This window comes from Falco rusticolus, chromosome Z (genome assembly GCF_015220075.1).
Source record: "Falco rusticolus isolate bFalRus1 chromosome Z, bFalRus1.pri, whole genome shotgun sequence".
In the NCBI taxonomy this organism is placed as follows: domain Eukaryota; kingdom Metazoa; phylum Chordata; class Aves; order Falconiformes; family Falconidae; genus Falco; species Falco rusticolus.
In genome coordinates, this window is record NC_051210.1 from 11,808,234 (window position 1) to 11,833,141 (window position 24,908).

General features: G+C 36.1%; 1 protein-coding gene across 1 annotated transcript in view; it reads left to right on the forward strand.

Moving 5' to 3' along the window:
* Positions 1-6,449: 6,449 nt before the first annotated feature.
* SHOC1 (shortage in chiasmata 1) overlaps positions 6,450-24,908 on the forward strand; it is a 55,705-nt gene continuing 37,246 nt past the window's right edge. The window contains exons 1-8 of the mRNA XM_037374164.1: positions 6,450-6,494; positions 9,644-9,773; positions 10,340-10,421; positions 16,334-16,524; positions 20,458-20,620; positions 22,482-22,584; positions 23,046-23,202; positions 24,535-24,642. Coding sequence (XP_037230061.1) covers positions 6,450-6,494; positions 9,644-9,773; positions 10,340-10,421; positions 16,334-16,524; positions 20,458-20,620; positions 22,482-22,584; positions 23,046-23,202; positions 24,535-24,642 — 979 coding nt within the window. The remainder of the gene's footprint in view (positions 6,495-9,643; positions 9,774-10,339; positions 10,422-16,333; positions 16,525-20,457; positions 20,621-22,481; positions 22,585-23,045; positions 23,203-24,534; positions 24,643-24,908) is intronic.

Below are 24,908 nucleotides of genomic sequence, written 5' to 3' on the forward strand. Positions count from 1 at the left end.
GCCCACCTTGGAGATTTCCAGACTGCCCATTAACTGGACAAAGCCCTGAGCAATCTCATCTGATCTGATGTCTGACCCTGCTTTGAGCAGGAGGTTGATCTAGAGACCTCCTGATGTCCCTTCTAAACTAAATTATCCTATGAGCCTATATTGCTTTCCTCATCATTAACAAACTCTGTATTAAACAAATACGAATCAGAGCTGCCATTTCCACCTAAAAGAGCTGAGGCATCTTATTCTAGCCCCTAAACAACTACGTGGAAGGCTAAGAAGGCCTCTACAGCCAATAAAATTTATATAAAATACAAAGCAAATAAAAGAGCAATGTATTGTGTTCAACTTCTTACCACTATTCTCATTTCAGTATCTAAGCATCACAGGTCAAGTACAAACATGTGACCCAAGGACATGCTTTGAATGTGTGTTTCAGTTCCCCCTACTTTTCTCTCAGCAGCTGCTGCATCTTTCCCAAAATTTGCCAGCCTTCCACCAATGGCTGAGGCAGAAAAGTATGTCTCTTTCAACATACATTTCCCATATAAATATTATTACATGTTACAACAGAGTAGTGATGCAAAGCAGCAACTTGAATGAAAGGCATCATAGGAAGGTGTACTTCCAAACGAATGTCTGTGGTACATTTATGTAGTTACATTGTGTAGCTAACCTTTTTCTCTGTTTTTCTGGATGCCTTAGTTTATTGTGCCATCTTCAAATTCTACTTTTGTAGAATGAACACTTGTTTTGTTCATTTTAGCTGGTTTATAAAAATTCTTGATGAGTAACACAGAAAGTATACTGTTTACATGTCTGTGGATGTTTTGAATAACTTGCACTTGAGGAATACACATACTGAAAGAACAAATCAGGCATAACTCTGTTACATTTTATCCAAGTAAATAAAACCTCGGAAATAAAATGATTGATTCCTCTAGAAAAAACAAATCTGCAACTTCACACATTTTCAATCTCTTCTGATCTCAAAGCAATATGAGGCAACATACTTCTTTTCTCCAAATACAAATATTTCTTTACAACTTCATTGCCTTCTTGCTTAGTAGTATTTTACATTCAGTTCTGATTTCTATTACTAAAACAAGATGAAATGAGGAAGAAAGGAAGAGACATAACAAAGGCACAGGACTAAACTCTCAGTTAACAAGAGTTGGTGTCACTTATATACGGTTAAGCTGAATTAGACCAGCTGTGATCCAGCTCAAAATAGACTATTTTCTAGAGAACAAGGAGATGTAGTCAAGATTATGAGTGTACACATAGTTGTCTTTTGCTCATCCCTCCAATATATTCCAAAAAAAGTCTCTCTGGAGCTCACTGATAAATTTTAAGAAAGTTGAGGAAAGAGCACAGGCTAGATTCTGTAGCACTGGTCAGGGCTAAAACCAAACATTTTATCATTGTTTCTGGCAATTCTAAAGAGCAGCCTGACTGTAAAAGATGAGGATGAGAAACACATGCAGCTGCCAGATTTCATCTCATCTCTCCCCACATTCCTTACCCTGATAGACAGCACTAACTGGCATTCATGTTATTCCCATGCATAACATTATCAGCTTCACTCACAAGAAATCCAACCAAGATGCAGCATGTATTCTTACTAAGAAAGTATGTACTTGCCCAATGAGTACCAAAGCTGCCACTTCGATTTCGTGTAGCCCCAGCTGGCATCCTGCACAGAGAAAGGCTTTGCCTGCATTCTGGCAGTGAGCTGGAAAGACTTTTTCCATTTGTGATCTTAATCGTAACAGCAATAACATATCTAGCATGTACCACTTACCACTTTTTATCAGCCACACAAACAATCCCCATGTTACAGGTATATCTGAGGAAAAGAGTCATGGAGGTAACTATGAATTGAATTGCTGCCAATTTTCTTCTGCAGGATGTGTACCCCATAAACTCTTCAATCTGATGAAGAAAAACTGGAGATACCATAACCTTCATAGGATATCTCTATCCCCTAATTACAGTATGTGTTGCTGCATTGCTTCTTGGGGTTGCTGCGTAAAGTACTTGATCTGCTCTAGTAATTGTCATTACTTTTACCTTTTCCAGGTACTTCAAAGGCTTTGCTGCTGGAGGGTAACATCTTTTTCAGTTACGCATAATATACTGCTACTTTTTTTCCTGGTCTGGGGTAAAAGCATACATTTTTCTATATTCCATCTGGGAGAGGACTGCTTCTGAAATACTTTAATTGGAAGATCCTGTGTTCTGTGTATTATCCCTACTTAGCCCACCAATTTGTCTTCTACTTCTTAGAGAGCAGAAAAAAAATAAATTTTTAAAATATAAATACTGAGAGAACAATGAAGTATTGAGATTTGCATTTCTCATAGAACACCTGTCTGAAAAACATTTGCAATATGCCTGTGCTTGGAAAAGCTCTATGCTAATGCTGGGGTAAACCTATCCTCTCTGTTAAAAAAAAAATAATAGTATTTTGTAGTGGTAAAGACAGCATCTTTTCATATGCTTTTTACTTAACTTTTACACTCACTGGGATATACAAAAGCTAGTGGAGCTCTTAAAACCTGAGTGAAAAGTCTTTTTTTATTTTGCCCATGGAAATCTATGTTCATCTGGGATTCAACCTGCAAGGAGCTCTTGGAGGACCCATATTTTCCAGAGTCCCAATACTATCATAAGAACAGGCTGAATCCACCTGCTGCAGCATTACCAAAGATTTCCACTCTTCTGATGCATCCTTTGTGGATATCCACTTCCACAGGTAAAAGGAGGTGAGGTAAGGACATGCAATATAATGGCTTTTGGTGCCAACCACAGTAAAGAAGGTGCCATTCCAGCAAGCAGAACTGAGCCTAGCAGCAGCTAGGATCTGTATTGTTGGGGGAGGGAGAAGGGAGGATGTGCCAGGAAGAGAGAGCATTCTCACAATTAGTCTTGAGATTTCTGACAGTCCAGGGATTAGTCAGAGCCTGGACCATAGCAGAAATTTGATGCTGAACTGCCTGCTGAGAAACACTATTTGCTCCACAGCCTGAGGTGGGAGCAATTTAGATAAGCAGTTAGAAGAAAAAAAGAAGAAAAAAAAAAAAAAAGGAAGAAAAAAAAAAAGAATAAAATTAAAAACCCAAAGCACCTCTCAAAGTTGACAGCTATTTGTGGAAACTGACATTTCATACACTTGCTGAGCATATGAAGCAGAAACATTGCTGGATATTAAATTCTGGCCTCATTCTATTTCTGCTCCTGAGGTAACAGATAAAGAGTCAGCAGATGTTTTAGACAAAATCACTTTAAAAACTACCTTTATCTCTTCTTTAAGCTTCTCCCATACAAGCTGCTACCAGTGGATGGATGATGAAATTTAGTTACTTAATTGCATTTACTGTGATACCGTAATGTCATTCATGGAGAGAAACCCTCTAAGACTGGATTTGAAGTTTTAGAAGACAGGCAGTCTTTATTACAGCGCTGGGAGCACGGAGGAATGTTTCCCCCAAGCGTGCTCTGCGAGTTACTCGAGGATACACGTTATACGCAGCAGAGTACCTGCACATTCCTAGTACATTACATACGCATTTCCATTCACACACAGGGCTGGTTACGAGTTTCTCGCCTCTAATACGAACCGGCGTGCACCCTCCGATAGCGCTGCTGGAGTTTGTCACCACCTGCACGTGCTCCCCAGGCCGGGGTTTGCCCTCCCTCGGGGGGGCTCTTTGGGTCGGAGGTCACGATCTCCCACCACCACAGCTGCCTTTGTCCCACTTTCAACCAGCTTCCTGTGGGTTGCAGCCCCTTATCAGTTTGTCTCCTCTTGCAGCCAGAACTTTCTCCCTTGGAGGCTTCTTTCCACATAATTTGCGCAACAGTGTTCTTATCATGATCTATTCTTTGTTTCCCAAGACTCCCTTGATTAGATGTCCTTTCCTTCATCAGTTTTGACAACTTGAGAGGGTGGATACTTGAGAAAGTGAGTCAGCTTGACCCAAACTTTATGCACAGCTTTGTGTAATGCTAACAACCTTCCAGAATACTTTGACATAAATGTATATACAGCAGTATCTATACAGTGGCATCAACTGCATTAGAAACGTGTTCATCTCAGCTTCGAAGATCATGCAAGCTTTCCTATCTGCTCCTCCTGAGAGTTTTTATTTTACATAGCGGTTAGGGCCTGTCTACTTGTGACCGCGGGGCGACGCTGCCTGTAAAGGGCAGGCTGCAGCATTCTAACAATAGCACAGCTCCCCCGGTCAGTCGCCAGAGACTTCTCGCGTACAACTCCGCGGCAGCGCTGAGTCAATAACCCTTTCCTGAGGTAACACGGCTGTCCCGGTCCCCGAGAGGCGACAGGCGCGGCCCACAGCTACACCACGGCCGGCCCCTCGGCCGCCGCCCGCTCGCAGCCCCGAGGCAAAGGGCGGGACGCCCCCGCCGGCCGCGCGGCCGTGGGCGCCGAGGGCGGGAGGGGCGGCAGCCAATCAGAGGTGCGGGTTCCACTTCCCGCGCGGGCGGAGGGCGGGGCGGGGCAGGGGTGCCGGCTCCTGAGGTGAGGGCGGCGGGACCGGGGGGTGCCGGTGTGGCGTGTCGCGCCAGGTTGGTTTATGTCTTTTCTGCTCTCCGTTTCCGTCATACATCGCCACGTAGCCGCAGCCGATGCTTCACCGATTTTGAAAACTGCGGATTTAAAAACATTTGCTGCCGGCAAAAATATGTCCTATGCGTATTTCACTTACTTGGTGTGCCTTGGAGTCCTTGGAGAATGAAACAGGGTCATGGTTTTCTGCGGTTTTCCTTGTATCCTCACATACTACCATTTCTAAGTATTGCTTTTCCTATTTTAAATTGGAAACTTGAAACTTACCTGATTGAGATGGTTTTGATGCTTACTGATTAAGTGAAATCCCCTTAAGAAACTAGTAGTACCTTGAGTGGCAACTAAGCAGTTCACTACTATTAGTGGTATTAATGTGCAGCTGCATTGCTGCACATAATAGTTACAATTACATTGTTCAGCATTTTAAGAATGTATGGTTATATTGCCATAAAGAAACCTTAATAAGTGATACACATCATAGAATCATTCAGGTTGGAAAAGACCTTTATGATCATAAAGTCTAACTGTTAGGCCAGGACTGCCAATTCTATTCCCCGTCCTCCTGCACTTAGTGTTAAGGTACAAATCTAGCCCTGCTTACAAACACAACCGTCCTTGCACCACCCTCCCACACCAAGTCTGTTGGTCATAGACCTGATGGAGGATCCAGCAGGTTATCCAAAGGTTTTGCTTAACATCCCCAGCATTTTTGGTCCTCTGACTGGGTTCACCACTGTCCCTAACCATCCACCTTCCTTCTGTCAGAAGGTTCCCCTCTATTTAGTTCTCCATCTCATTTTATACTTTGTTCCCTGTTTCTTTTATTTTTCTGAACCTACCTTTTTACCCCTGCACTTCCTTTTCCCTGCCCAGACTCCTTTTAAGCAAGCAAACAGCCCTAATTCCTTTTTCCTCACTGGTCCTAGTTCTGTTAACATCCATACCCAAGTCTGGTATTTCCAGCATTATTACCTACACAATTTTGGCCTAGTATCATATTACTGATACCTGCTGGTATGTATATGAAGACAGTCTTCTGTCACAGGTTTTCCTTATGGCCTTACAATTCATGTTGGTTATATTTCATTTACATAGTACAGTTGTGGGATAGAATTCTCTTTTTCTAGCCTTGACTCTCCTAGCTAATTTTAATTAAAAACAAGTATTCTCTTACCTTATGCATACTTGAGCAACAACATATGTTGTTTTGCACTCACACCATATCTCTGTCCTATAATTTTCATCTCGCTCCTGGTTCCCATCAGAAACATCAACTAATTTAGAGACCAGGTGTTCCAACAGGACCTCTTGTTCACAGCTAGTCTATACAGTCACCTTTTCCCTGAAGGAAAAACTGAAGGAGAGTGAAAAAGTCCCCTCATAAATACATGAGGCAGTGAAAAGTTAATAGTTTAGACAGTGGAACTACTAACTTTAAAAGCTAATTTAGAATCCATAAAAATTAATTGAAGGAGTTAGTTTCTCAAAAGTATTGCTTAGGGAAGGTAATTTGTATTGCTTATGTTCACTTAATGGTTTGAAAGTTTTTGTATGAAATAAACAGCAGAAGACACAGCTAAAAAAAGCAACGCAAAAGCCCAGTTCCTGTGGATAAAAATCGTGTCCATGGTCTGTAGTTAGTGTGTTACATCCCTCCAAAGGAAGAATACTGAATGCTTTGGGTAGCTGCCTTCTATAGGAAATTCAATCCAAGGTTATGTGCTAGCAGAAATTAGGAAGTTACATCTGTTGAACCTTAATTTCAACCTTCTGTTTCAGTATTTTTGCATGATATAGGAAGTTTTTAACTAATCCATATTCTGTATATCTTCTAGATGAAGCATTGAAAACATCACAAAACAAGATGTTTGCGGCTTTAAAATACCACTCAACAGACTATTTATATGAGGTATAGTTTTAATATTTTTCTTGATATTCTGCAACAAATATGGCAGTAACTGAAGAAAAGATTGAGTGCACATTTAAAAAAACGATATCCATAACTACTTTCTTAGGAGTTCTGTTTCGGTGAGGTTGTTGCATTGCACTTGCTGGGAGAATATACTGAAGTGATTTACAGGGTTTTTTTAATAAAATATTAAAGTAAAATTTTGCCAAAACTGAAGAGCATCAATTTTTTTTTAATGTCTGCTGCACTTGTAGCTGTGTTTTATAGCCAGTTTCCTGTTTAGAGCTTTCTTTGGAGGGTGCACTGTGCCTTCTAATGCAGAAAATTTGATTAATGACTTTTTGGAGAACAAATCCCATTTTCTAGCTACTTTAATATGTATTAGGATAGTGATACACAGTACTGTATTCCCTACTGATGGTAGGAAAGAGTTTTTATAATGTTTTAGATTAAATTCATGGAAAGCAGATGTTTTTTCACACCTTCGGTGAATATTTTGGCTTTATAGACGTTGATCAGTTAAGACACAGAAACCTTATGAAGTCCTGTTCTTCCTGTCTACATCTGTGTGATATTACCAACTGCTTATCATTGAAGCATACTCTCTTAATTAATTGAGTATTCACTTTTTTACATTTTCAAAGAAAGACTATGAGCTAAATAAAAAACTACTCTGGCAGTTTGCCACGAGGGGACATCTCTAGTGTCACCGCAACTTCTTGTTCAGCTCTTGTGCCTAACTTCTACCCTCCTTCTAGAAAGTACATGATAGTTACATTTCCTTTTCAGGCGTCTGATTATATCAAGTGCACTTGCCTAATGCTTCCAGTTCTTAGGAAATGCCAGTATTCAACGGGCGTCTCAAACTTTGATTTCTGCACACATCTGGCTCAACTGGATGTGGAATCCTGCTCTTAATGTACTTGTTATGCATTTTTATCAACCCTGGATATGTTTTTTCCAGCTGCCCAGTATAAATACACCTTTGAAGAAGGGAGGCTTTTTAGTCACTTAGAGACGTGAGTTAGATTCCTCATGCTGTGTTGTAGGTGTGGTTACAAAGTCATCTTAGAAGTTCAGTATTCTCTTATATGATAGTGACAAGCTGTATGTATGATATGCAAGCTGTATGGAACTATAAAAATGCACATAATGTCTTGCAGTTAAGAGAGAATTTTGCAAAGACTTTTTCATTTCTTTGAGAAACAGGGGTAAATATGCATTGGTTAAATACCATAGCCATTAATAATGGCCTTGAAAAACACTTCTATATATTTGAGAAAGGAAGGAAAGGCTGTGTATTAGCAGGCTTTGTAAACGGAACTAATTTAGCTTAAACTGTACACTTAGAACAAATTCATTTAAAATGTTCTGTAAAATGCACAATTTTCCTGTTTTAAGGCCATTATCTGTGATGATAGCCCTAGGATGTATTTGTTCCACTTTACAAACATCAGTGATTGGAAACAATTTTAACTATCAAGCTAAAGTTAGCTTCAGTAAAACTACATACTGTTTTAAAAAATTTCTTTCTCATCTCTGATAGTATAGCTTGTATTTATTTGTTCAGTAGTTTCTACCTAGACTCCAGCAGGTCATTCTTATGTAACCTAAGAGTACTTTGGGAGCTGTACGTCACAGTCCTTACAGCTTATTCAAATGAAGAGAAAGGTTATCTCTACCAGGAACTTCACTAGCTGTGCTTTATATTATGATAAATGCAGTTGTTTTAGCACTAAGTTCAATACAGATTACTTAAACTGATGTACAGCCAGTAATACGTAGAAGACGTAGGTCCAGTTGCTTGTAGTTGTTTCTGCCTTCTTCCGGGGAAAAGTCATACTTTGATTTGGGCAAGAGGGAATGCATTAGATCAGTATGATGGGAACAAATTTTTTAGAAGAAGCTTCTAAAGAAAAGATGCTATGATGACAGTAGTTTTTGCCTTTGATGTTAAATTTAACTGTCATTTACAGACCTGTAACTATCCCACAAAGAATTAAACTGAAATGGGTAAAGGATCTGTAACAGTGACATTTCACAGAATTGACTTTGTTTGCTCACATTGCTTCCCCATGTCCTGTTCTTGCCCTGCCTTGTCTTGCTTCCCCTGTTCTTCCCTTGCCCCCCTTCCCCCCTCTTCCCCTTCCCCTTCCTTTCCTTTTCTCTCTACCGATATGTGAATGTTTGAAAAGTGCACCAACAGCATGGTAGTTCTGGTAGCAGTCCAAGTCAGTGAACTATTTCTAGTTTGTCACCTGAGATGCCTAATGGTACAAGCTATAACTGGCTCGACAGCATATGCTGAAATGGGTGGGCATTTCTAGAACCTGAAGCAACAAAGCTGAAATCAAGTGATGTACTTACAACTAGAAAGAAGTTTTTAGTCTCATTCATGGTGTTTTCCTCCATTTCTGTAACTAGTTGCCTTTTCCAATATAACTTTTACACCCCAGAAGTTTTGAGGACATCTTTCTAAACTATAAACTTGCTAAATCCAACCCCCTATGTAATAATAATATTTCTCTGCTTCCTAAACTCACTGTTTATTCCATAGTTCTGTGGTATTTATACAGTACTGTACATGGGGTTTTGTGACAAAAGAACTGTTATATAGTTTGTTGAAGGTGGTCTTCAGTGAAGAGTTACTGAAGTCGCTGTGTTGCTTATTTAATTCTAGAATTCAGTTGATTACTACCATGCTCCCTCTTTGTTTTTATTGAGATAAAAGGATTTATAAAGGGCTTTTGTTAGCTTGTAGTGGCACATGAAAGCTGAGAGGCTTTATAATATTATGAGCACTTAAATCAGCTTATATACACGTCAGCTCAGGACATCAATGGAAGCGTTAAGATAAGCACTTGTAATTGCACACACAAAGTTTAGGTAAGTGTAGTTAAGGGTATGTGAGATTTTGCATATGCAGAAGTATAGATTAAACATTAACCATCAAGTCAGGTAAATGTTAATATCTTCTCTTAATTTGGACTCTGTCAGTTTTACCAAAAAATAAAAAATTAACTATAAAATACTATGTTCTAGTAGAAAACACCTGAAAATAGTGGGACTGTTTAAAGAGGTAGTGCACAAAAAGAAAAAGAATGGAACTGTCTCTCTCATAATTTTATCATATGCCTTTTTTTGTGCAGATCATAGCAAGGCAGAAGTTTTCCATCTGGAAGTTATCACTTTGCTTGCCTCCCAGTTTACATCAAGATGAAAAGTATCATCTCTCTGGACTCTTTGCTGATGATAAGTATAGGAAGCCATGGACTAGAAGTAGGTTATACAGTCCTTTAAGTTTTAGTTTACATTTACTGTGGATTAAAGGAAAAGCTTGTGTTTGTGTATAACATGATAATTTCATTTAAAAATACATTATTTCTAGAAGTAGCAGTATGTCAGTTCAGATAGCTCTTGAAGGTAGAATGTGTTCATTGTGTAAGTAGAAACAAATGGGTAATGGATATTTATTTGTGTATGGCATCATAAATGAGTGCAATATTTGATTAGTTTGTAGAGATTTCCGGAAAACTTTCTGTCCGGACATGTGGTTATGGAAGAAAAGCAATGATCAGAGATAAGTAAAATACTAAATCTGATTAGTTTTGAGAGAGGTTTGAAAGTTGATGCTGATTTCTTGAGCTGCAGAAAAAACTGGGGCTTTCCAAGCATAGAGGTAAGCATATATATATTTTAAAAGTAAATTTGCATTTACTTTTGTTAATGAAAACTAAAACCATTGTTTCTTCTGCACATGTGCATAAAGTTTGGTTAGCCTCTGGAATAGTTTGATCAAATTTTAATATTTTCTGTGTAATTCTTTTTCTCTTTTTTTGTCTCAGTTACTTCAACACAGAACATGATCACTATTTCGGTATTGGATCAGTGGAAGAAAAGTTTATCTGTGGAGGATTTCCTGGAAAAGTCAGTAACCTTAAGTTAAAAAAGTATATGATTCCTTTAATATCATTCAGGTACTTTGTGAATGGTAAGCTAATGACAATAACAGAATATGGAAAGGTTTTCTGATGGTAGGCAGTCTGCAGTGCCCTGGAGCTGTACACTGTAGCAGATAGCTTAAAGATGCCTTTTTAAGTAAAAGTAGTATTGTGTGTTTATGGAGTTCTTTGCTTCTTTATCTCTTTTTTGTAATGGTTGTGTAATCTATTTGTGACATTAGAGGTCTCTGAAATGTGTGCATGAACATGAAAATAAGCCATGAGGACATTCTGTCCCCCACCCCCCAAGACAGTTCTCTCTTGTAACTGTAGATGAACCTATTCAAAGAAGAGTATTTACAAACTTTTGAAAAGGTGTAAAAGGCAGCTATAAATAGACAAACTTGCATTATAGCAATTAAAGAGAGAAGTATTTATTTTAAAATTACATGTATAAAGTCAAAATACATCAAATGAACTCTGAAATAGTTCATTTTAAAACTAGGTTTGCAACACAGCCTTTACAGCCTACATTAAGATGTGAAAGAACATAATTGTTCTACAAAACCAGTAAATTGTGTGTATTTCTTCTGTCAGTCATCAGAGTGAAACTAATAGGGGAATTACTTTTACTTTTACAGGCCAGTGTAAAATCTATGTTATCTTCAAATCTCCATTAAAAATTGGTTGTGAATAAAACTTGTGGTTGGAGAATAATCATGACAGAAAATGTCAGCACCAGGCCTGCCAGGACCTTACATTGGCACTCTGTGATTTCACTGTGATACAATCTTTAATTGCATTGCTACATACAATTTTTTTGGCTTAACTCTGCTCATGCATGGTATGGAAATATCATGCTTATAGAGTGGATCAAGGCTGTGCAGAGAATGATGTGGCTGTCTGTGAAATATGGCCTCTTTTGTAGCAATAGAGAGGTGCTTTTCCTGTACAAGTGGTATTTCATGAAAAGGAAGTACAGAAGTACATAGTTACATACAAACACATGGTTACTGCAGGAGAAGAAAGCTAGAATAAAAAGCACATAATGGGAGGTTTCTGGGGAAAAAAAAATCTTTATCCTTAATTTAAAAGGGCAGTTAACTCTCTTGGTGTTCTGTGTAGTTCTTCGATCATTAGTTAATGATCATAATAGACCCAGGATAGGTTGTGTTTTCCTAGTATTACATAATTCCTGGAGCTTGGTTAAGTAAGTTGAATGCTGCCTGCAGAAATTATTCTGGTTTTGGCTTTGTCAAAACTCCTGTGTGATTTTGGGCAAATCATTTGAACCAAAACCTCTGCAGTAACCCACTGAATGTCCTCCTCTTTATTTTCTGGCAGATCCAAAGAAGATGAGTGCTCATAACTGAAGCTGATTGGAAAATACTAGTGCTTTAACATGGCAAAATGCCAAATACTGTGAAAGGCTAGGAGTTTGATGCCTTGGATTGGCATCTAGCATGAGTATCTCAGGTTTTTTCTAGAGAATGTAGATTACAATATTGGCATTTTAATGGAAATCTTGTGAATATTAATGAGTTAATTTTCTAGTTTTCTCACAATGCTATTAGAAATATCCAAGATAGTGTGTTTGTATTCAACTTGAGTTTTACTAAATGGCCTACAGCCATATGCTCAATAGCGAAGATCATAGCAATGAGCAATTTTCATCACTCAGTCAACCAGAAGATTGGAAACAAAAATTATTTATGATCACAGCTTTACTAAACACAGTACCCAGTAGGACATAATATAGTACAAATTTTTAAGAAGGGTCTAAGTCTATTTGAAAGTTTTCTAACTTTTCAGCGACCTCCTTTGTAACTTTCAACATTATTTTGACAGGGATTTTTAATACAACTTCCCCTTCTCTTTTTTGAAAAACAAAAAGAAGCACGAAGTAACTGTAAAATGTTTTCAGGTTTGGTCCTTTGGAAGTCTTCACCTTCTGAAAACAATAATGACAGAAAGCCTTTTGTAAGGCTTTGTAGGAGAACTGAGTGGGTTTCCTTGTGATGCTTGCATTTCTGTCTTGGGAAATGCGCTCTTTAGGCTAACAACTGTTCTCTTCTTGTCATTTCATGTCTCTTTAGGATTCAGGTAACTAACAGATGTTGAAGTGGCTAACTTTTAGCTGTATAGGCCTTCTGCATCTTGTCCTCAGGCATGTGATACTAAATGAAGAAATGTCTGAGTACTTTTAAAAATTTGGACTTGAAGCCCTCTCTCTCCCCTAACAATTGAACTATAAAGAATGCATATTATGTGAAAGTTGGGTGATGTTAACTGCTGAATGTAAAAAATGGAAAAAATTTAAAAATTAAATATATTTCAAGATGTATCATTAATATATAATATATTACGTCTATATTATTTATATATTATATATTAAAAATTAAATAACAAATAAAAGAATGGTTTTGTACAAATGCAGAAATTTTATTGTGCTATAGAAACAGCAAAATCAAAGTAAAAAAAATATACTTACTTGTTTAGGTTGCCAAAACCAACCTTGAAATGTTACTTTGGAGACTTGCATTTGAATAGCTTAACTGGGGTTGGGCTAGATAACCTCCAGAGATGCCTTCCAACCTCAACCGTTTTGTGATTTGTGATCCTGTGAAGTGGAAGCATTTGATTATATTTTCAGGTTTTAATTCAGTCCAGCATCTATCAACATAATGAGTACACTACTGCATTTTAAAAGAAAATTATATAGATTTTGAGATCTTATGATATAAAGGTAATTATGACGTTAACTGTATCTGAAATGATTCTGCCTTATAACAGGCTTGAACTATAGGTTTGGATTAATGCTGGAAGCTGCACTGAAGAAAACTGAAATTACAATCTGCATCTTCAGGAAAAAATAAGACTACTCTATGTAATATAATAATCTGTGCACCTTCAGAGAGTGATAAATGTTATGAGGATGCTGCAAAACACATGGGAAGATATCACCCATGACATTGTCTAGACTAATAACAGTAACAGAAAAAGAAATTGCCAAATAAAAGTTGTTATAAAGATACAGTGTCATTTAGATATCTACAGTGAGCAATTCAAGAGTCAATTAGATGCCATCTCAAGGGTTACTAAATTCCAAGAATGAAGTTTATTAGACCAGGCAGCATTTACTTTTACCTGTTGTTTTTGCACTTAAGTTAATCATAACATCTAGATAAATCTGAGGAAATCAGTGCATGTATTAGACTTGAGTTACAGAGAATTTGAGATTATTTCATGTAATATATTTTAGAATTAAGTGGGCTTAGTCTGTGTACCAGTGAAATATTAATTGGAATGAGACTAGGGAATAAGGAGCAAGGAGTTAAACTTAGGAGGAGAAGATGTCTTTGTGCTTCACATTCTTTAAGTGCTTTGCATTCTGTTTAAGGTAAGTAAAGAGAATTTAAATAACTCCGGTATTTTAGGATTTAGGATGCCCTGTGGGTAGGACTAAGGAGTATTAATACACTTATTTAATCACAAATCATTTTAAGTATTCCTGGTGAGGAATGTAATATACTGCCATGTATGTGCAAAGCAAGACACACAGAGAAAAGACAGGAATGAGCAGTAAATAGGGTAGGTGGCTTATTTTGGATATTTAAAGCTTGACCTACAGTAAGCGTTTTTCAATAGGTTTACTGTTAGTAAGGAACAGGGAGTGAACAGCGTGATGAGTAAATTCATAGATAACACTAATTTCTTTCTAATAGTTAAAACAACAGATGACAGGAAATAAGCAAGATATTATAATCTTTTCAAAACTGATTAGGAAGAAGCATTAAAATGTTCTGCTGTTGTCATTTAAACAAATGGTAGGCTTTTTCTCTGGAGTACAATATTCTCTGCTCGGTATGGCACACAGGAGGACTGTAGTCCTGGAGTTGTACAAAAAAAGTATTAATTGTCTAGTTAAAAGATTCTAGACTTAATTAAGGTTTGGCATAATAATTATCAAAGTATGTCCCAGATGTGCTGATATGTAATATGGTTATAATTGAGTTCAGTGTCTTTAGATTGCTTGTCATAAGATTCAATACATTCTATGCTAAGACTCTGCTCAGAAGATGCCTTTGTTCTGTTTTAACAGTAGGCACAAGTTTTTTGTGCTAAATAGGCACTTTTTGTAGATTTTTTTTTTAATACTTTTCTGTGTGTATAAAACTTTAGGTAACTAGATTAGAAGAGGTGGTATTTTGACATAAGCTTGTCAACTTGGGGGTTTGTGAGTTTTTTGTTAACAGTTCTTCATGTAAGCCAGTGTGGACTGTGTGATCAAAGAGATCAGTGAAGTGGACTGATACATCAGGGAAAATTAGTTCAGAGTGCCAGGGAGCCTAATATCTCTTTGGAGAGGCTGAGAAACAGAAAGAGGACAAAAAACAGGTAGGAGAAAACCCCAGAGTGGGAGAAAAACACTGAGGAGACAGGCTGCCTAGGCAGTGGTGACGGGACACCTGGCAGGAAAGGAGATAAGCAAGTGAGTCTCTAATTCCTAGGAACTTCCAAATTACTTGATTGGATAAACCCCTTACTAGCTTTAGTGCATGCACTTAATCACCATACTTATTTTGATAATGGGACTCAACTCTCCATATTTCAAATGTAGTGCCTTCTGTGTTCAAAACAGTGTACAAGCATAGCTATATGACTTGGAATATATGTTTCCATATTTAAGAGTAGTCTGTCATTTAAAGTACTTACTGTTCTCCAGAACAGCCTTACCTGGGCTTGAATCTGGAAAAGGCTGGCCCATGTAGTCTCAAAATCTGCAACTCCCTTAGGTACGATCTGTCTATAAAACTATAGGGAAACCCATTGATCTCAGTAAACTTTACCCACATGTAACTTGGCACAGTGTTCCAGGGTTTTGGGATTTTCAAAGGCTTATGTCATATTAAAGTTTGGACATTAATTATTACTCATACTGCATAATTGTTGCTTGTGAACTATACTACTTGTAGTTTCAAAATTAACTTCTGAGCTACACTAAAAAATACTGTAAAATAGTTGATTTTTTTAAAGATATGTAGCCTCTTAAAATGCTTCATGTTTATGAAGGTCTATATCGAAATTCAGAGGTGCACTCCTGTACTGATTCCATTTATGAGATTTACCTCCAGATGGCTAGCAAATAACAAAATTATGTAATGCAAAGGATTATTTAAAAACTGAATAAATCAATAGGATGCACAGTTGAGAAATCAGTTGTCTCAAATTAGAATATAAAGTTCAGTAAGTGGAGCTGAGCAGAAAATTTGGGTTCTTCAGAAATGTCAGCACTCATCAGTCGGAGTCAATCTATTGTTCCTGTCGATTTATATGGATAACGTAGCATTAAAACAATCATATTTTAATTAAAAATTACAAATATTTTGTCAAGATATATCATTAGCTCAGGACTATGATTTTTTTTTCTGTAGTCAAATGATTTTGCTATTTGACAAGCAGGTTTTTTTCCTGATGAATAATAGTTATAATGAGATTAGTATGAAGAGTAACAGGAAAGAGAAGTGGGTTTGTTTCTTCATTTATCCTGTCTTTTCCCTATTGCAGTTACTTGCAATTTCATGATTTTTGAAACACAAGTATACATTTAACTCAGCAGAAAATTTTTGTTGTAAATGTTATGACATTAATAGGTTTGATGCTTTTTTCCATCCATAACCCTTTTATTCATTTTAATGCTGGCGGTATTAAACATGTAATTTGACATGGATCTAGTGAATAGTGTTCTCTGTAATTTCCAATATTGTTCAGTGAATGTGGTGATTGTCAAAGTTCTTAGAGTATCTTTCTGAGTGCCATCGATTCACTAAACCATCAGGGAAGTTTACAGTGCTTTTACAATGGCTTAAGCATCAAGATTTTTTTTCTGCTTTATAGGAAACCTATGTCCTGTGTAGACTTCCATATTAGTAATGAGTTAATAGAAATTATTCCAAGTTCAAACCCCTATTCTCAGACTGACACAGAAGGACCCTTTTTACATATGAAGGATGTTTTTAAGGAAGCATACACCCAAGACAAATATTTGAAGACTGACTATGCCACTGAATTTAAAGGACAATGTCAAGGTAAAGTGTTTAATTCACTGGTTTCTTACTTTTTGTGCACTCAGCTTGTGAACTTCCATAGTTTTTTGTGCATGATCCATAGACATTGAAGAGATAATTTGGGTGATCACAGCCTTTGCAATTACAGAAGACACAACCAGTGAAGAGAGATTGATTCCCTGGAGAAGCAGGGTTTGTTTTAACAGTTGAAGACAGATGCAAACCAAAAGAAGTTTCAGGCTGATCAAATATATGGCAGGAGGTGTCAAAAAGTATCACAATAAGTAGGTCTTATCAGGCATTAATCAAAATGCCAATGATCCTTTGTACCTCAATAGAATCAGATCCTTGTGTCATGTTCTTTTACCATATCAAGAAGCAAAAGAAGTAAGCAGTTTCTGCTTTGTTGCTGGGATAAAGATAGTTCAGACTGGGTAGTGCTCCAATGTGTTTTCTGAAATTTTATGATTATTAGTTCCCTAACAGTTATAATGAATTCTGATCACAAAAAGCAAAATGCTGAGCAAGTGTTTCATTCAACTGTATTATGATTTATTATGCTAAACTATCAGATTTTCAATAGGTTTTTTGATATATCTGTCAATTATATTACTTTGGAAAAGGAAAGTAATGTAATCATTTACTAAGAGCTTTTCTCCATGGTAACAGCGAGGAGACAGGTGGTTCTTGTACAGTATTGTACAAGTTAACATTTACTAGTAAAAAGTATCAACAATGCAAGTGTATTGCAGTCAGTTGAAAGTCAGTAATCTTAATTCATATGATTAAGTAATTACCTGATTTTTTTTTTTAAGTTAGATGGCAAATGTCAGAAGGTTTGGATAATTAATAAAGCACTCTATGTTGTGTGCTTACAAAGAGAATAAAAATAATTGAAATGCTTTCCCATGTCTTAATTATGACTTTCTTAGGAACAATCAAGAGAGCTAAATTTCCATGGACAGGAGTCTAAACGAAAAAAAACCATATAAATATCATAAAACTTTTTGTATTTTTCCTAGTTACAGATAACTGTTGCACTTAAACAAACATAAAAAGGCAACAGAAGAGACTGGATTCATAATGTTTTTTATGGGATGACATGAAATTATTTACGATTCTGATGACTGGTTTACTGAATTAGCCAATCAATAATCTTTCAAAGTAACTGATGTGTTACTGCCAACCCTTTTTCTGACTTTCTGTTTGCGTTAAAGAAGGAAATGTTAGCCCAAGTCTGCTGACTTTTGAGGGAATTATTAATTCTAACATTTTTTTAAAGCTGCCACTCTGAAAGATTTCCAAGCTATTTTGTATCATTGAGAACCTGCTAATGCCAGGTAGTCTGTTAACAGCACAAAACTGACTAGGTTTCATTAAAAGTTTGACTATACATACAGAGAGTGCAAAAACGTGAAAGTTAACTGATAGATAAAAATTGTCAGAAGTGGAATATTGTGGGTGATATGGCATAATTGTCTAACTTGTTTGGAAAAAAAGAAAGAACGTGATATAGGATTTCAAATGATCATTTTAAGTCTTGTTTTTCCAATACAGAAAGGCTATATTTGAATTCTAAATAGCTTGGTTTATTACTGCAGGAGGTTTTTTCCACTAGCTTGTGCATATTAAAATGTTTCATTATTATTTCTGTTAATGTAATCCTATTCTTCCTTTCAGAGAAGAAAACCAATTTCTTCAGTCGTTTCACTTTTTGAGCTGTAATATAAGAAATACTGCATATAATACTTACTAAGAGCTGTAGTATTTAAAGGTTCTTGTTTAAAGCGAAGAAGTTTCCAATAAGGTTGTCAAATTTAGCGTAGTAGGTTATGCACACATTTAAAATGTGTCTAGTAAGTTGTTACTGGACTATAGCAGTGGAAAACAGTAAGAAAGTTGAAAGCACATTGAACGCAGAAGTTGAAAACTCAAATTTGATTCAGTCTAGTAACTGTAGAGTTCTAAACGTCTAATTAATTACATTATATTTATATCAGATTACAAACATTTCAATATTTAGCATGCTGTTAATAGCCTCTTTTTTCATAGGCTGTCTGTTATGAGAAAGAGGTCACAGTGGAATGACAACCATCTTTGTATCATTAAGTGGAAGAGCACTAGCTTTACACTAGCACATGATAGCACTGGCAGTGAAACTGCCATTCAAACATGCACTGAATATTTGCTTCCTGATTGATAAAGTACTTGAGCACATGATTAAGCCTATTGAAATTCTTTTCTTGAGTGCTTTGATCATCAGAAATTACTAAATTGAAGAAAGTGATGATGCTGCATTCAAGTTACAATTCTGGAAAATAAAAGTATTTAAAAATGTGCACTTCCTAAAAATCACAAAGTGGCAATTCACTTCAGTTTTGTATGGATTTCAAACACTGGCATTGGTGCATTTCAGACTCTACCTATTGCTCCAGTTGTAAAAGTATGTATTAGGAAAGCAGTTAGGTATGTGATTCCTTCTGTCTGCTTCAGGAGGGTACTTCAGAGCATGCATTCTTGCATAGGCATGCTTTCCTGAGGTGGGGAGTAACAGGTTAAAACACATTAAAATTAACAAAGAAATGCACTAATGAAAATATTCGAAACATATCAGATTAATGATATTAATTGGAAAAAAACCCCTCATTTTTTCATATTCTTTAAGTACTGGAGCCCCTTACAATAAAAAGATACAATACAAATGAATATAATAATAAAATAATTAAAAGTATGGCTAAATTGTGATAATAAATTCAAATTAAGGGTGAAATTGTGCCTTATTCGATCTGATTTAACATTAGGATTTATCCTACTTTCTTTGAACTAACAAAAATTAAACGAGATATTATTTGAGTACAGCATGATCAAGTCTATGCCATTGAAGCGATCTTTATTTTCTGATTGATCTTAGCACCTAATTTTGCAACTACTGTTTTCCTGACTATTGAGGTGCTTCCTACTTTGTTTTCCCGGATGCCTGAAGAAAAGGAAGAACAGATCAGGAATTTTGTAAATTGTATCAGAAAAGAAGTCATTTTTTTCAGTTGGAGGTACTTTAAGCTTTGTAGGCTACTAGAAGCTTTAGTAACCTCTCCTGAACTCATTAAACAGGCATTTTATAACAAGGCCTTTATTTTTTAATTGAAAGGTTTCTTTATGGGTATCTGTTTGTGTTAGCAGCGTAAAACAGTTTGGGGGGAACATAATCATTATCTATCATTTGCAGCCACTAGGAAGGAAAGGAAGGTGATTACAGATAGCGAGTCATACAGGGAATGAAAGGGGGATGTGGGAATGAGGAGACTTCTGCACTGGTAAAAAATAAGGAAGAACCCTTCTGTATATAATTCTGTGTATAATGTGTGTGTATATATGTGTATATTATATTGCCAATATAAGGGATTACATCAAATAGTTATGATTACTGCATCTGTTCTGTCTCATTGAGAGTAGTAGCCTAGATGCGAAAGAAATTAAGGTCCATAATTTCACCTTTCTGGAAATCACAGTAATTTGTAACCTATATTTTTGTCTGCTCGTTTTGTGAATAACTTTTTTGTTGCTTCAAAATTAGAGAATCTGCATTTAGATTTAGATATGTATAGAGAGATTGCTTCTTTTCTACTTTAAAAATTGCACCAAGCCACATTTTTCAGCTAAAACTTACTTCAGAAGTTCCTTTATGATACTTTACAATGCAAACAGTTTCTTTTGAACAGGTGTTACATGAGACAAAGGAAAAAGCAAAAGAAAATCAAACTTAGCACGTGAACCATTGGAAGTCTAGACTTTGTTGCATTTAAAGATTAGAAATCCTAAAATATTTAAAGTAAAAAGTAGTTATTGTTTTGCTGACATTTACAGCATTCCAACAGTTGCTCAATAATTCTCTTTATTCTGATAACTCCTTTTATGTTTATGTTGTTTTTTAATGCATTTTTTATTTTTCTTCAGATTTATATATGGAAGAGGAACTTGTTTTTATTGATAATCTTGAAAATTTTCATAAAAAACTGCCTACTTCATCTAAACTTCTGAGCAGACTACAGTTTATTTTAGTGAAAGATCCCCTTTTAGGTTCTGAAGGACAGAATTTAACAGAAGAGAGTATTTTCCGGTATCGACAAATTGTTGTATAATATTAAACATAAATAATAGTCTGCATATAATGTTATTAACATTTTAACATCTGTTGCATGTTAACTTTTTAACTAATTTATATTGGCAGTAGGTAAAGAATTCAGCTTTTCTTCTTTCCTACAATAAAACGAGTAGGGTAAAATTTATATGCATTATTTAAGAAAACTGGATAAATGAAGCTGAATCATTTTTACATTCTGTAAGTGTGTAATGTGCTTAGGAGTTTAGTTTTGACACACTGAAAAAATGTTCATCTTTAAGGAACCTGGTCCTTCCTCAGACTGACTGATACCCTGTCAGTAAAACGCCACTAAATTTACTTAGGCCAGGATTTTACACATGCTTCCATGTTCCTTCTTTCTCGCCTCTCAGTCGCGCTGTTAGCAAATACATGATCTTATCCTACTGAATTGTATTTCTTTAAGTTCAAATATTAATTATTCTTACGGTTTTCTTCACTTTCATACCACTGGGTTAATTTAATTTAATTTAATGTTATGTCAGGAATTTGAACAAACCGGTATATTAGAACAGGTATAAGTTATATTCAGAATGTGCCTACTATTTTGTGAATGTAGTAATCTGTATGCATACATTCATAAAGTCTGGCTAAATTTTGCGCTGATTTACTCCATTTCTGGATGACTTGTATGGCTTCCTTTGCACTTGATAGGTTGCATGAATCACAAGCAAGGCAAAGCCAATTTTACCTGATTTAACTGTACCTATACAGTAACAGAGCAGAGACGAGTGGGGTTTTTGCAGGTTTTTTGAAACATGAGCCCTGATCTCACAGTGAGCCTTGGACATAAGACTATGTGCATGTGTAAATACTGTAAATATCCAGCAAAGAGAACATGATCCAAGTTCTGTAGTGACTTTCAGAAATTCCAGTCACAAAAGAAAAAAATGCTAGTGTGAACCGTGACAGAAATAACTCTGACCTGCTGATCTGCAGTTTACTAGCAAAGCCACCAGCCTTGTAAACGTGGGAGTCCAAATCTCCTAGTAGAGCACACAGGGAAACTCATTTAGACAAAGATATACAATTAGGCAGACTTCTACTTCAGATAAAATTCAGTGAGCAGCCCAAGGCTAGGTGTGGAACAATTTATACTCTTCAGTCTAAAGTATTCCTATCCCCCTGAAAAAGTCATTATAGATTTAGTGCCTGTAATGGCCTTGAGGGTCAAGCCTAATGAAATGGTCTCTTTCTACTTGAAAAATCTTCATCCCTTTTCTGCTTGTATCCTTACTTTACAAGACAAGTAGTAGGCTCACTCCTGAGTTTTACTTGGCATTTTAGAAGTGTGTTGGTTAAACCAGGCAACATACTTTTAGTTTTCATTTTAATTAGTAGAGAGCATACTTTGCCACCTTTGGAGCTGAATCATTCCTGAAAACAGAAGTTAAAGGTGACAAAAGGTAAATAATCTGAATGTTATAGATTGCAGAAATTTTGTATATGGCATAAAAACTTGACATTAGAAGAAAATTAAGTCAGCAGCTTTTGGAGAAAGTATTTTTACATGACAGGACATATGTGTTGAGATGATGAACAGTTTTAATATGCTTGTGGTTTTTCTGTAACTTTTTTAAGGCAGGTCCCACTATTAAGTGGTTCTACTCTGCATATAGTGTATTATTTCTTGAAAAGTAACTTCAGTTAATTACACAGATTGTTACTGCATCCTTTGGAATTGCTTTCTTAGAAAAACATAGATTTAGGAAAAAACTTTTGCCACGCATTTGGCTATCAAAGCTACTACTAAGACTTTCAGTCTTAGGTGTAAAGTAATACAAAGAAGTCACTTGCATTATTTTATGGTCTTTTAAAGGGAATGTTTGACTTTCCAAAAGGAAATGGAAATAGAAGAGCGTAAAAAAGAATTGCAGTGGATTAAAGAGAGCTTCTGTGCCATACCTGTAAAAGATGAAGAGGTATCACCATGTTGTTCCTTGCTAAATATTATATTAGCGATTGATTTACGTTATGCATGAGTGTTTGTTCATCTGCAAGTCATTTTACTGAATTCTTTTCACACTTGCCAAATATTTGTAGCCTTCATATTACCAAGGTTAGAAAACACTGGTATTATTTGTGGGTTTTTACTTTTTTGGATGCTGCTGTTGGGAATCTCCACTCTGATCAGCTGTTTCTCCTGGGACCTGATGTGTTGGCAGTTTTATGTAGGTACTTGCTACACTAAGAATAAAAATGAACCAGAACAGGAAGCCATGACATGTCCATGGAAATGGGAAAGTACCAAGACATGTTCTGGGATTTGGGGGGCTAGCTTGGATTCTTTTTTTAATTGAAATAAAATCTTTTTTTTGCTCGCATTTTCCAAAATTCTAAAACCGAAATTACTTACAATTCTGGTGTGATTAATATTTTTCAGTATTTCATGCTGCCTGTTGAGTTAGAATTCTGCAAACACAATAATGGCAGATCAGATTCTGTTAAGATTCCATCATACTTGGAACTGAAAGAGTTGTTAAATTTAGCTCCAGAAACCACGGCTGATGGAGACGTGTGCAAACAAGTGATCAAAGAAGGTGAGAGTTGGTTTGCTTCAATCCACCCGATTTTTCTTTCATTTGCACACATCTAACACAATCTAGGTCCTTTATACTCAGTTCACTTACGAATTACATCACAGCCTATCAAATAAGAATTTCTCTGTATGAGATTATGAAGTGTGCTGAAGACAGATTTCTTAGTGTTAGAAATGTCTTCTTAAATAGACAAGGGGAAATAAATTATTTCCCATTTGGTTCAATACGTGGTTGGGTTGTAATCTTGGAAACAAATGTAACATGAGCCATGATTCATGATACCCAGTCTACCATTAATATAATAATTCAGTGTTATGTTTTCTTATCAGTAATTAGATTTACTTTCAGATGCATCCTTAAGAGGATTATATGCAGTGGAGTCATACAATAAAAATTGCTTATATTGCATTGTAATTGCAAACATGAAAGCAGATTTCTAGAAAAAAGGGTTAAATATTTCCATGGATAATAGGAATATTCTAAATTACAGTAGTAATTTCTTTAAAGGAATTAAAGTTACTTAAATGCTGTTATACTACAGATAAGTACAACTTCAATGACAGTAACTGGCTATTGAATTGATATCTATGACAGTATTTTGTGTAGTTAAATACAGTGCCTGAGATTTTTAAATTTTGATTTAAATAAACCGGTTTACATTGGTTTGGGCAAACAAGTGAGGAAAACCACTTATTTGGTGGACAGAAAGCAGCTCAAAGAAGCAAGATTCCTGCTCCTGAGTATGAAGCAGGTGTGCTGAATTCTGTTCCTGATAGGGCAGCAGCAATCCAGTCTCTTATTGAAGAAAGGAACAAAAATTTTAAGTGTATACTTGACTAAGGCAGTTTAATGTTCATTCCTCTGATACATTTAGTACACCACAACCTACATGCCATGTTCTAAGCTGAGTGAACCAACGTCCACTCAGAGATTTGAGGATTTTGCACATAGATGTCAACCTATTATTCTTTTTTGTTCTGTTTTAGTCCTTTCTAGTAGCAAGAAAATCTTTGTACACAAACTCCTGATAAACTAAACTTAGGCTACCTTCTAGTTCCAGAAATCACATCACTGTGATTATGTGATCACATAAGAACCTTGAATAGTTCAGATAGTGACTATACTATATTTTATTTTTTTTCTGGCACCTTTAAGGGACAAGACTGAATACTGCTTAGATCAGCTATGGGATTTGGGGTTACTAAGTGTAACTGTAATTTTTCATAATATATATTATGGAGATTCCATTAAAAAATTGAAAGAAAAAAATTGCTCTCACAAGAAAAAGCAATAAATGGTTCATTTATGACACCTTTTTGAATCTGTTTTCAGATCTGAAAGCAGAAATTACAGACAAAATAGAAATTTTCAAGTACTGTCCCATGCCACAAGAGGTTTGTGCCAGTAACAGCAAAGGAATGTTGGAATTCTGTGAGTCAGGTAGGAAGATGTATGTAAATCAAGGGGTGATACTTAAAATAAAGCCTTCAAGTGATTGTCCCCATATTTTGTTCTTGGGAGTACATGCCCCTTATAGATAAAAGATAAGAACATTTGCTTTGTGTAATCTGCTATTTTGTACCTGCACCATCAGCAGGCAGAAATGCCATACACCTTTTAACAGTTTTAAAAGCTGAACACAACCAACTTTACAGTTCCTTCATTTTGCTTTTGGCTGCAAGTGGTGTCTATATCTTTGGCACTTG